At 40.4% G+C, this 14,343-nt stretch overlaps 1 protein-coding gene across 3 annotated transcripts in view; it reads left to right on the top strand.

Moving 5' to 3' along the window:
- kif6 (kinesin family member 6) overlaps positions 1-14,343 on the top strand; it is a 67,402-nt gene that overhangs the window by 26,569 nt on the left and 26,490 nt on the right. For all 3 annotated transcript variants that reach the window (XR_005637446.1, XM_039787019.1, XM_039787020.1), the window contains 4 exons: positions 1,242-1,345; positions 2,991-3,096; positions 5,808-5,967; positions 13,952-14,146. Coding sequence is in view for 2 of the 3 variants with exons in the window: in XM_039787019.1 (XP_039642953.1) it covers positions 1,242-1,345; positions 2,991-3,096; positions 5,808-5,967; positions 13,952-14,146 (565 nt within the window). In the remaining variant the exon portion in view is untranslated. The remainder of the gene's footprint in view (positions 1-1,241; positions 1,346-2,990; positions 3,097-5,807; positions 5,968-13,951; positions 14,147-14,343) is intronic.

Here is a 14,343-nt window from a genome sequence, read left to right on the forward strand (position 1 = left end):
CCTTTAAGCAAGGAAAAACAGAGAGCCACATGCTTATCTCCAAAGATTAAAGGTTATATGTCAACAAGGCCAGGGCCTGTATTTGGTGGATTCTCCTTTCATGCCTTAAAGCTTTAGTGCGTAACTTTTTGATATTAATGAACGTCCGTTACATTCAAGCCAGTGCCAAATGAGTTTCTACAAAGCTAATTAAGACTATCAGCTCCACACAACTCTCTCTGGATTTCTCAGTATGCCTATGTTCAGAAGATTGTGGCGTCCGACGACTTTTACGCGCAGAAACTCGAGTCACGATAATGACCTCTTCTGAAGAGTCCACGTTTTTTTTAATCCTCCGTGTCCTCCTAGGCTACTAGCAACTGCGTGGAGGTGGGTGGCGCGATCACGGAAGGCTTGTATCATGTGGACGCGCCGACAGTTTTGTTACTTAGAATTCCTCATGGGGCGACATAAACATACGCACTATAGCTTTAAATTGCTTTTTTATCATATACTATATATATATATAGTATATTATATAAACTGTTTGATTAAAAAAATGGCTTTCTCTGGCCTTCCTGTGCTCAGCAGGTGGAGAAACCGGTACCTGGGGTACACAGATTAGAAAACATATTGCTGTCAGTATTAATCCATGGAATGATGCTTAAGCTTTTATTAAAAACAATGCCTTAGTCCCTTCACACGGTCCCTCCTCTGATCGTGATTTTTCACATTCTTACTGTTTTTTTTTTTTTTTTACAAAGATTACTATCTAAGTACTTATTTAAGAAGCTATGTCTGGTCTTGGTGAGATATTTTGCCTTTATATATACAGTAACCAGACCCAGACAGCGGTTACTAACAGCAGCCACCCCGTTGGCTCAGTGTGCAAGGCCTTAACCAAACACGTGCGGACAGACAGCAGCAGAAGGTTTTATGTGTCCTTTTTTTTTTTTTTGCCACCGTAGCTTTTTAATGCTAATTTATGTTTTGCTTCCTGCATTTTCTCGCTGGAGCATCCAGTTGTCTGGAATCACTTAAGTTTGTCCTCAAAATGCATCAGCAAGATAAGCCGCAAAACCACCAACGATTGTCTCATCAGTTGGCAGCAGTGAAATAGCCCCTGTCTGTGTGTGCTTTGTGCGTGAGTGTGTGTCTTTGTTTTGTACTGTAGGTGCAAATGTGCACTGCTTTACATTGTGTGTATGTGCACATACTGTATAGAAGACCTTTTAACCCTGCTTTTTTTGTGTGTATTTCAGCTAATAGCCCGTTTGAAGAGGGAAGTCCAGTCTCTGAAGGAAGATCTGGCTATGGTGACAGGAGAACAGAGAGATGACCAGCTTACTGTGGAGGAGATCCAGAAGTATGTCCCCTCCTGTTTCTTGATTCCCTGTCCCTTCAATCCAGTCAGTCTCTTCTGCATATAACTTAGATAACATGGCCTGTGATGCTTTCTTTAGATTTACAGATACCAGATGAGGGGAGGTAACACACTCTGAGTTAAATAAGAATGTTCTAAGGAGCTCACAGGAGGCCTTTTGCCACAGGATCACAGGTTGTACAATATATGTGTGTGTGTGTGTGTGTATAATAATGTGACCTGTGAGCCAGTCATCTCAGGACAGTGCAGACATGTAATGCTGCGTTGGCCCTGTAAGCCTTCTAGGATGTTTACAGTGCGCCTCAGACTCAGGGAAGAGACCAGATGGTCTTTTTTTGGACTCTCATTTGTATTTGTTATGCTCACAACCCCCGAAGTTCTTGAGAAAATATGTTTTACAATTTATAAGTATTTGGGGTTAGCCTGAAGTGCCTACATAACTTATGCTGTTGGCTATGCATCGGTGCTGAGTTGAAACCTCATTCACTGAGGCTTAACCAGATCTAATGGAGTTTCCCAGGGCTCTGCTCCAGCTAGGACTGCTTTAGTTCTGCTCCTATACTCAAATGGCAGAGGGACCCAGTGAGTCAGGGCCAGAGTTCAAGCCAGAGGTTCCCTCCAGGACTTGGCGCATCGCTGCTCGCTTGCTGATTAATTTACCGCTCCTCAGTCCGCCTCTTTATTATTTGCTCTCTATCCAGGTGATTATCCTCAATTTCCCCCTGTTTGTGTTCAAACTCACACAGGGAATAATGTCTGTTGTGACCACATTCACTGGACATGCTGACTTTTTTGTTGCGGTTTGTTTGTTGTTTATGCCTTGACTCATCCCCATTAGTGATTGCACATATCTCAGCTTATTTGTTGTCAGATTTCCAAACGCTCATATATCCTCAGGCTTACGGATTTTTACCTTTTCCAGAAGAATATTTTGCTCCCTTCAGTGCTTTCTTAGGTTCAGTATGAATCCATTTCCATACAAGCTGAAGTCAATTTCAATTTGTTTGCTAAATACAATATTAGTTTGCTCCATTGGCTACATAACATATCACCTTACGCCTTGGAAAAACAATTTGGAAACTATCAAATTCTGGTGTTTGACAGATGCTGTTTGTTCTCTTACAAAATATTGTACATGGCATTAAAGGGCATTCCCCAGAATTATTGTATCACAAAACCACTGATGTCTCGCAGGGCCCTGAAAGAAGACCACTACGTTTGTTTTAAGTCCTTCGTCATGTAAACCTAGCGTGTCTCAGTGCTGAACATGTTACAGTGGAAAATAAAAACCACACGTTATCGTGCCTACATTGGATACGTCTGGACGGTTGCCTGTTGGTCTTTTCCAGCGGCCCGTTCCAGAGCTTGAAGAACCAATGTTTGGACTATCATCCAGTGATAGTTTATCAACAGACCGGCCCAGTGGAGCTGGAACACACATTTAAGTAAATAGTTTTCTTTGACCAGACCCACATTTTAAACATTAGAAGCACTCCTTAGGTATACGTATTAACTGTTTGAGTGCCAGTTGAGCCTGTGCTAAGTGTGATGGAGAAGGATTGACACGTGGAATGTGGCATCGGTTTAAGATTTGTGTGTGTGTGTGTGTGTGTGTGTGTGTGTCTAGGTTGGAAGAGTTAGTCAAGGCCTTTCTGAATGACTCTGATCCAGATGTGACACTGTCATTGGGACCAGACATGAGGAAAATTCAGTTCTGTTTCTCCCTGCTGAAGGTAATATATTTACAGTGGTCTCTTCATGTACAGTATCTGCACGCATGTCTCCCTGTGTAATCCCCTTTCTGTGTCTATTCTCTCTATCCATCCATCATTTCCCCTCTCCTTTCCATGACGAGGTCCAGGGGACAGCACCATGCCTGTGTGACAGCAGAAGATATTTTCAGTTCAGTTTGCTACGCTAGTTTATTGAAATAAACGTTTGAATTCTGTTAGTTGGTTTTAGAGCTTGAGGTTTATCTTCACTGTAATAGTGAATGGCCAGAAGACAAAGATATAGAACACATTTGATCAGTAAGGTGACATTCCCCTGCATACATCAGCTCAGCAGTGACCAGCTGACCAATCACCTCTTCTAAATAGCTCCCTCTACTGTCTTCTGCCGGAAAAATGCTTTACTTTTCAAATAACTAAAATGTACTTTCCTATTTTAATGTGGGTAATACTAACCCTAGCACAGGCAAAATGTATTTCTCTTCACAGAAAACGCTGATGTTTAACATGATCTTATTCTAGGCCTAACATTTTCAGATCCAATGATTCCCAATTTTTCCAGTGCTGTTGATTTTCCTACAGCCTTACGTAAGTCTAGACGCTTGGCGTTTCGCACTTATTTGCCATCTCATTAGAGGCAAGGTGCTATGTGAGATACTCAGACTTCCGGAGGGAGCTCAGAGTAGAGTTGCTACTCGTTTGTGTTGAAATGGTTCAGGCATCATCATCTGAGAAGTTACCTGGCACGTCCAATGGAAAAGAGGCCCCAGAACACGCTGGGGAGATTATATGTTGAATGATTACATAATCACATGTCATTTAGCTGACGCTTTTATCCAAAGCGACTTCCAATTGCTATATATGTCAGACGCCACACGCCTCTGGAGCAACTAGTAGTTAAGACACATTGGTTGATGTTTCGCAGTGGGAATCGAACCCAGGTCTCCCCACACCAAAGGCATGTGACATATCCAATGCGCCATCACCACCCTGAATGATCAGATGATACGCGCACCAATTATCTGTCAGTCAAATGGAAGCTGTCCGCTTGGGCCCTTGGGCTCTGCTCAGAACTACTTTCTGATATTTTGCAGACTAAACACTAGACTGAACCATAATTAAAAAAAGACTAATTCAATAATGAATTTGATACTAAAAGCACTCCTAGTGAGAGTAAGCTCATGTAGTAACCTGTTCTGAATGGGTCAGTGAACATATTTACCCATCATTATTTAACATTTAGGGTTCCAAATATTGTTTGTTTCAATGAATGTCATTGTGTTTCCTGTGTTTTTTTATTTTTTTATTTAAGTAGGGTATGGGCATCATTTTGGTTTTGGCTCTGTGCCCAATCCACAGACAATTTGTCATGCAGACTGCCGCGGAAAAAGTTTGCAATTGCTTGTTGTTTGCCAAATGTTGGTAGAAACATAAATTCTTTAAAGTTTTTCTTTTGGTTATAGACTGTATTCAACATTTCTCAAACAGCAGCCGATGGCCCACTGCTGCTTAACGAGCTTAGGGAAAACACTGCGTTGCTCACACTGTTCCTGCGCTCTGGTTCTGTTGGAGTTGGAGCAGTCACCAGAAGCAGTTCCAGATCCCACTTGAATGTCTGTTTATCTCTCCCTCAGTTTGTTATGATCCACAAACTCTATCTCCTGTTCAGTTTACATTCCTCTGAGCATCACCCCAGTCACACAGTCCAGTGATTCTGTAGGAATTTGGATCTGGTTTGAATTTGATTTCTTTCTTCTTTGTTCTCAACACTGGCTAGCTCCTTCATGCTCAACACGTGTGCCCTTGTTTTAGGGTGATGTTCAAGCACAATGCATATCTGCAGTTTTATCTTTTCAGCACTGTGAGCATAGATGTGCAGTTTGACCTCAGTGATTTAGCACTGTAGGTATGTTGTCACAGTGGTGGCATGATGTTGGAAAGTCATTTTACAAAACTGCGGAACCTCAGCCCAATCCAAATCAACTATCTTCTTCAGTGGGCTTCCATACAGCGTATGTCCCCAAAACTGTCTGGGACCAGCCTCCCCCCTCATCTGTACTTTCCTCTTCTACTGTGTCTTCTCCAAGTGGAAAAAGCTCCAATCCTTTAACATGTTTTCACCTATCTTTAAGCCTGGTGTATCATTGGAATTATGTTATGAGTGATGTTACAGACAGGGAAAAGAGGGGAATTTAATTAATGTTTAAGGAATATCACAGAATTTAGAAGAGCACGACTTTCCAGATTGATTAAGATTAGTTTTGTTGAATTTCTGGGTGATTCTATATGGATTATGGGATAGGATAGGCAAAAATAAGCCTTGGCTTCAGCCTATTCCTTGTTCCATTTTAACCAAAATAAAATTATTCATCATCATCGATTCCACAATGTATTTTCCAGCTTGTTTTTATTCATGGCATTAGATGGTTGTTAATCTATAAGTATAAACACTGTATATAAGTTTTTGATAGGACAGCTAGGTGAGAAAGGGGGAAGACATGAAAGAAATTGCCACAGGTCGGATTTGAACCCTGGACTTCTGCGTCAAGGCATAAACCTCTCAGTATATGTGCGCCTGCTCTACCACTGACCCAACCCAGCCACATGAATGCAATTCTTAACAACCAGATTTTGTAATATTAAAGAAAAAAATAGCCATTCTCTTAACTACCATTAAAGGTCAACAATCTTTTTATGTTTGTTTTTTTTTACAGAAAATGATCATGAACAAGCAAGGTGGAGGAAATAGGCACAGTGATGGGCGAGCGTCACCATCAGCAACAGTGAGGGAAGCGGTAATTGAAGACAGCAACCACTCTGCCGCAGAAATAGCCAGATTAAAGGAGATGATGGTGCAACGTGATAATGAGATAAGTATCCTTTGACCCGGTGCAGCCATCTTAGGTTTTCTTCTATGGTTTGTAGATAACATGTCTAACAAAAACAATAAATCTGTTAATTGTTAATTGTTAAAAATCTGATAATATAGCTATAAAACATCTTGTAGTCTGGCAAAAGTTTGTCTAGCAGGAGATTTCTGCCACAGAAATTACATTACTTTTGATGTGTACATTTGCCATTGCAAAGAACTGTGACCGTTGAAGCAGGCTAACTTCTGAACAAACTTCCGTACAAACCGACTTGCGGCAAGTCGCGGACTCACTGAGGTGTTGCAACAAACGAGCACTGGAGTAGTGCGGAGCATGGAGAGGCGTCTGTTGTGCACTATGTCCCTTGCCTTGCTGCTAGAGAGGAATTGAGGACTGCTAGATTGAATTGCTTCATATTTCTAGTGGTGAGTCATCAAATTCTATTCATTAAAGGTCCAGTGTGTAACGTGTTTAGTAGTTCATTATCAAAATCTGTGTTGCCCGTTCACAAACTTGTCCTTTTTCATGACTATTTACCACCACCATCAATTCCACCAAGTATTCCTTTTGGCTTGAAATTTTACACTTGCATTCGCATGAACTGGGGTAGACACTCCATATTCATGCGGCATCTTGAAATACGTTAGCCGGTAAGGGACATACAGGACATACTGCTCCGCCTTTCGCGTTTTCGCTGTCACATGACAAACTCACAGGTGCTGCTAATGCTGCTAATGGGTATCGTAGCTTCCCGGCAAGTTTGAATAAGGAAACATGGAGGACCACACGTATTCAGAATCCAAATTTCAGGAACGGGAGTCTTCTTCTTTGCCCAGAAAAAGAAAAAGGATATTGAAAAGAGCAAGAGACCGGCTTTTTGAAGCGAGAAGGCTACCGTAGTTGTAATACGTACTTTGAACTGCGTGGCGCGAGAGAGTTGATTGCGATATATGATCTCAACGCTAGATGGGAGAAATTCCTACACATTGGCCCTTTAAATGATAAAACTAGTGAGTGTGAGACACTTTACGGCTCCACTGACGTGTGTTGTCACCATAACAACTAACAACAATCACCATTTTCTGTTGAACTAATTAAATGACAAAAGATAGTTCAATGTCTGTTCTACTTTCATTCTGTTTCTATAGTTTTAACATTCCCATAAACACATCTGTTAGGTTTAGATACTTAATATTAGAAGTGCTCGTTTTAACAATGCAAGATAATTCTAGAATCCCCAACTGTTATACTGGATGCATTATGCTGTCTCAGTTTTTCATCTTACTATGCTTACTAAGACCGAGCCTGCAGTGTGGCACTACATTGTTTCCAGAACAGCTTTAACTACTTTCATTTAAGTATTGATTTACTATACCTGTTCTGGATTGGTTCAGATCTCCCTTATTGCTACTGTAGTGTATGGGGCACAACATAGTGTAATGCTGGTTGGGCAGCAGTTCAGGTGTAAAGTTCCTGTCCACTACCAGAGAGACCCTAGGGTTTGATTCCCTGTCGCAGTACCTTAGGCTTGTTTGTGCAAATGTAAGATGGCGAGAGTCCTTGTCATGTTGTCACCTGTGACTCTGGTTGGCGGGGGTACCTGCACATTGTAGGGTGGAACAAAAGGGGATGGCATGAAAGTGAAAAGGTAAAAGTTTAAAAGAGGCAACTGGCAACTGCAAGTATCGAAAGGGAAGCACACTTGGGTCTATACCCTCCCTAGTTCATTTCAGGAATTTGCATTCCATATTGATAGCCAATGGGGAAAAATCAGCAAAAATAAATTGAGTAGAGTCGGTTTCAACTCTTTGTGTCTGCGTCCAGCCTCGCACTTTAATCACTTACTGTTGATAGTCAAATCTTCATTAGCAGAAGGGTATTTATCCTAAAGTAAATCTGCCTGTGTTATTGCATGGTTGGATTACAGTGCTTCTACAAGCACATCAATTATGAAATGAAAGTAGTCCTGCATTCATCACCAGTGCCCCAAAATACACATGAAATGTTGTTTTAATGTGTATGTTCAGATAGATCTTCATCTAATGACTGCAGTTAATCATAATTACTATAAATCATAATGATAGTATTTGCATTTGAATATGCTATTTCTAATAGCTTTATGGGATTATTCTTCCATGAACTCCTCTTGCTTGTCATTAGATCACAGCACATTAGTCGGAAAATTGAGACGTCTGCTTGATTACTTAGCCACAAAAACCTCAGCTCTCCAAAATAAATATAATATTATCATTTCACCATAGTATTTCTTGGACCAAGTGTGTGTAATGTGAAATCCTCTCCTTTTTGTAGATATTCCCTCTCAAAATGTCATACACTGGTTTTCCACATAATGCAAATGTGTTGCCAAAATTAGTATTGTGCGTGTTTGAAAGCACATATTTGGGCCAGTAATGCACACGCGCTACCGACCATATTGTCCTCATGTTCTTTCACTGTGACGTTTGTATATACGCAGTAGCCTAAACTGTCAACCACTCAGTCAGGGTGGTCTGTCTGCAGCATGTAACGCTATAGTTTGGGTTTCTACCCGGTAGGGGTGACATCATTTCTAGCCAGAGCCCTAATAGCTATCTAAATTCAGACCATTTCTAGAACTTAAGCTTGTATCCGCTAGCTAATCACCATGCTTTCCATGTCTGTATAAATGTCCCTCCCACTTCTCTGCTAAAACAGTTACTGGGAGCCATCGATTCCTGTGCTACAGGCTGTTCCCAGACTGACGCTGAGTCCTCCCAGGGTTAATTATGGCCCCTGTAAAACAAAAGGTTGTATCTCTACCCACTGCCCCTGTGTGTTCCCATGCATGGTTGACTCTGCATGTTAGTGGGGCACCTGGTAATGCTTAGTTGACTCTGCTAGAGGTATGACACATCCACCACTAACATGATGACAGAGCAACAAGGAGAACTAACAAACACTGCTTAATTTAAAAAGCAACATTGCACACACATTTGTAATGCCATGTAGTAGCAGTCAGAATTTTCCAAATTTTGTCACTGTGGTAAAATGTTGTTGTACAGTCAAGTCTCTAAAGTGTCTTGTAGCTGTACTTGCGAGTTTTTTTGTAAAGCAATCTACAAAAAATACGCATACTTCTAAATAAGACCCCATACATTTATATTATCCTTACTACATTGGCCCAAATCTATTCTTAACAACAGATCACTTTTAGTACATCACTGCAGACCACTTTTTAGGCAAATCATACCTCCTGAGATTGATCCCCTATCTTCCAGGTAGCCATTGCTTTCAGGTCATGCCAGTATGATATGAAAATAACTCGTAACTGGCTTGAAATAGGCAAATTATCACAGTGAAGATTGTTTCCATTGGTTTTTTGTTGGTTACTGGTGGAAACTTGGTGGAAGGGTGTAGCATGGGCCAAGGAAGAACCCATTCAAATATTGGAGCAGATCTGAATCATGGGGAAGATACACAAATCATTTTTCACTTTCATTAACATTGCAACATACGGAGGTCTGCGCTCTCCGAGTGCCCTTCTAGTTAAAAATAGAACCTGGAGGGCAATTAATAGGCACACGTTTTTAAAATAATGACATTAATTTGGTAGTTGCTGTCATTAAACAGGTTGTTATTTGGCAGCAAACTCTTGAACTCTTGGTCTTAGATGTTCTCATAGGTGTAAATATTATGTACGGGCAGTGATCCAGGGACATAAAGTGACAACACTTTCAGGTAGAAACGATGACAGCAGTATATACAACTAGCAGATTATTCAGTTTTATTTTCTCTTGGCTCACATGCTGTTAAATGCATCCAAAAAAAGTAAGTAGTAATTGCAACAGTTATAGAGACACAGAAGTTATCTCACATTATTTTAACTGCATTGGAAAGGGTTTCCTGGATTCCCTAAACAACTCTGACCATTGTTCCGTATGATTTGTTACATTAAGACATTAGTGCTCCAAATTCCACTCATTCAAAAATAATGCTGTACAATTTATTGCTCAAAGACTCTACAGTCTTCTCTACCTCTGCTGAAAACAAATCTCTGGGTCTCATAGCTGTAGTAGATTTTGTACTGGGCTAGTGATGTTTAGTTTCTTATTTTTAGCCACTCTAGTAGCATGGCTGTAGGGACTTTGGTTAGCTGGTAAAATATGTGGGCATTTACCTGATGGATGGGCACAGATGTTTGTCCCAGACGATGCATCCTAATGACTTTGGTGATCCCCTGACTTTTTATCCAGTGCCACCAGCAGGTTGACATTTGCTGCTTTATTGGTGAAAAAAGGCTGTGGAAAAAATAGAGACAGCAGGTATAAGAACCTTGCATTGGGTTCTGCTTCAGTGCCGAATGAGAAAACAATCAAGTATATTTAATTCACTTTTGAAAAGGGAATTTTATCCTGACATTTCAACATGTTTTGGCATTTTGGACATTGCAGTTTAAAAGTTGTATTTGGATAAATGTATTTTGACTCTGTCAGCTGTGTAGCTCATCCAGAACTCTGTGCCAATGAAGCAACATACATAATTTAAAGTTGTCAAACAGAGATGCAGCCAAGAGCTTAGGTTTGCTGCCAGCTGCATACAGTTTTAGCATATATGTAAATGAGTGCTGATTGAATGAAATTACCTAAATCAGTGCTTTTGCAGATTGGATATGTTTGCCTGGTCTTCGATTAAACTGATTATAACTAAATTAACTTGTGTTTAAGTGATCTGAGGCAGGGTAGGGCTGAAAACAATGTTAGTGAATAATAGAGGATACTGCTTTTGTTGTAAGCACACTCACCACTTAATGCTCTGTTGACAGAGGAGTTGCCATTAGCATTGGCAAGTCTTTGGTGTCTTTTGGACAACTGGCTCCAGTTTAGTGTTTTTTCTCTTTGCACTGCACATTGTAAACGTAACTGACCCTGAGACTCTGATCTGTTTTTACATCCAAACCCCAATTATGGTCCTTTGTCTTTGAAATAATATAGAGCATATACTTTTTAAGGATTTACAGGAGCAGTTTTTGGGGCTTCATTGACCTAATCTCTAATTTTTCATTTAGTTCAGGTCTTCATGCATCCTGTCACCAATAGTAGGATGTAATGTGTTTGAGTTGAGACTATAAGATATGCCACATATGTCTGAGTATTCCCAGGGGTGGAGATGGACACCTTAAGTGTCAACACAGGCAGCATCACAGAATTGCAAATTGTTTTTGTTTTTATTATGCTCCTCAACACTTGGATGCAAGGATTATTTCTAACTAGTGTATTATGCATCTTTTAAAGGTGCAAAGAAAATCTAATCGCTTCATCATCCTGTAGCTTTTTGAAAGAAGAAAGACTATATTAGCAGCGTGGATCTTAGTCAAACTTTCCTTCTTTATCTAAATTCAATAAGCTCAGATTATTTTTACTAGAAAATAACAATTTAGTTTTTTTTTGTTATTGTTGCGGGCAAAAATCCTTGATTATGCGGCACGCTTTCTTAAAAAATGTGATGAAATATGCGGGATATTTATCCAATTTTATGCAATGAAATTGCGGCAAACTTCGGTTTGATGAAAAAGAGAAAAAAAAGTGATTTCCCCCAACACCCTGCTTTTCGATGATGTTCACGTCGCGTAATTACATCACTTCATAACGTTCCCATGGCAACAGGGGAAAATGGCTGCTCTTGTGTGAAGTAAACGCAACATTTTTCAACTTTCTGCTAAGATATATGTGACTTTTTTGCAACGCAAATGCGTGGATTATGAAATCATGCAAGCCCCGCATATTTTGCACGGAAATCGGCAATTTATACGGCAAAAGTGCAGCGTATTTTAAAAACTGTGGCCCCCACATAACTATGTGGACTTTGGCTGATTATGCATTGAATTATGCGATCGCTTTCTGGAGGGACTGCATAATGCTCAATCTCAATCTAGAATCTTAAGATTTGTCATACTTGTATTGCTTGGTACGTTGAAAAGGGAGAAATTTGTGGCACCACTGAGATTGGCACTGCACCTTTGCTAGCTGTGGTAAGTTTAAAGGCATTTTCTTTATTTCCTGTGATGTCTGCTTTATTGGACCGTATAATAGAGAGTGACAAGAAAGATGAGAAGGAGAGATGGAATGCACATCATGAGCTGAGTTTGACCACATTTTGAGTGCATGGCATGTGAAGCAGCCCACAGATCTAACGTGCAACCCCCAAGAGAAATTTTCATCCTATACTAGAAGTCTATGGTAGTGTTCAGCATAAATGAAGATATCAGATGCCAGATATCTCAATAATGGAAAAACCTGGTGAACAACAGTCTGAAGTAATGACTTGTATGAAACAATGACATAGGACCCACAGAAACAGTCATATTTCTCTGTAAAACTTGGCTTCTATAGGTCATTTGGAACTGTGTCGGGTTTAGATGTTGGCAGTTTTGAGAGGAGTGCATGGTTGGTTTCATTGGAAACTGTAATTGGAGACTTGGTTCCTTCATGTTATTGTTCCCACTGACATCCCCTTTGTATTGGCTGACAGGAATATAAATTAACGTCTCCAGCTCCTTCAAAACTACGTCCATTCATCATCCAAAATAATGACATTCTTTGAACATCCCAAATTATCTGCTGACCACCACAGTTTCAGTCTGGCCACAAGTAGATGTCTGCTAATCTCATGATAGGACCATGCTTGAAGAACAGACTAATGTGTTGTCTCTTAATTAAGGGTTGTGATTAGGCCATCAAGCACACTTCCATTTATAGTGGAAAAACAGGCACACAGGGTAGGAGCTGAATGAATATTTTATGAGACTAAAATGTTTTATTCATGTAGGTAATGTAAGGGATCAAAACAAAAGGTTAAACAGGCTTTTTATTTCCATAAGCATACTTCTTATAGAATAACTTTAGCTAAGCCTTTCCCCGATACCTGCTAACCCATGACAAGCTTTGATTTCTTGCTTACTGTTGACATCTTAAAAGCAATCTCTAAATTGGCATGATCACGTTTTTCTTTAAACTGTTTTCCCATGCACTTTTAGTTCATACAATTACAGTTTTCCCTCCGTCAGCACTTCTGATTGCAAAACAATTGCCTCTGCTAGCACCGTCCTTTCCTTTTTCACCAGTTGTGGAAACAGCAGTGTACTGTTATACAGTAAACGTAGCTCCACAAGTCATGAAGCATAGCAACCAGGCGTCAATTTGATAATCCCATATGAAAGTGCAGAACGAATCAGTGCTCTGCTGTGTGCGTTATTATTTCAAAAAATATATGTGAGGCCAGCTGAAAGCAGTTTGAGCAGGAGGCAGTTGATCGAATACAGTAATACTATAACAATGGAGTTGGAAGCAAACACAGTACATGGAACAGAGGAAACGATTACAGTAAATGTTCCTAATGCATAGAGACATTGCATATGGAGAAGTGAAACGTGTCATGGCAATAAAAATGTGAACAGGATCTAAGCGGCAATTCTTGCCTTTCAGCCTCCTCATGCAGCCACTCAGTTACTCTCTGTCACACTCACACATGCACACCCAGACGTACAGACACATCTACACTTGGATTCAAGTAGACAAACGCACACATAGTACAACCTCATCAGTGGGAGAAGTTGTCGTGGAATGTTGGTAGAGTGTGTGCAGCCTCTCTGGCTCCTCTCTTCTCACCGCTGATTCATCCCAGACCATGACATCTTCCCGAGCCTGGAAGGTAAGACGCTGAGCACATGTCTGCCAATATTAAAAGCCTACAATGAAGCCCACTGCCTTTAGAAAATCACTATGGATTCCTCCCTTTTACTGTATATTGTCAACTCAGTCATTCGTTTGTTTTGAATATTTGGATAAACTGTCTACCCGTATCCTCAAAGAAGTCTCCATGTATATTTGTACATCAAATTCTAAACACTCAACATGAGTTAAAATTGCTAAGTTTGAGTGAAAGATCTCTTTTTCCATCCCGTTCTTTTTTCCAAAGAAAGAGAGTTTGAGCCCTTAACTCAGTGCCTACAGGTATCCTTGTTAAGATGTTGAAGAAGGAAAAAAAAAGGGCCCAGGATGCTGCTGCTCAGCTTGCTAACATCACCAATGGCCAGAGCCTTGCCTCCCAGAGTCCCTCGAAGGTATTGACAATGCCACTGTTGAGGGAAGAAAGCACGGACACCATCTCGGACCATGAAGGACGAGCTATACAGTACATGAAAAGAGGTACTTTTACTCTTTACAAAGCAAATATTTACATTTAGTATTGTCAAGATTTAAGATCATGTTTGCAGCCTCCAGATGTGGTGTGATACGGAAAAGGTGTAACAAAACGGGGTCCAAATGAACCGTGACATAGTTTGGATACATGGTGCTGCTATTTTCTTTGTTATGCCCAGCTTGTTTAAGAGCATAACAAAGAA

Source organism: Perca fluviatilis, chromosome 20 (assembly GCF_010015445.1).
Source record: "Perca fluviatilis chromosome 20, GENO_Pfluv_1.0, whole genome shotgun sequence".
In the NCBI taxonomy this organism is placed as follows: Eukaryota; Metazoa; Chordata; class Actinopteri; order Perciformes; family Percidae; genus Perca; species Perca fluviatilis.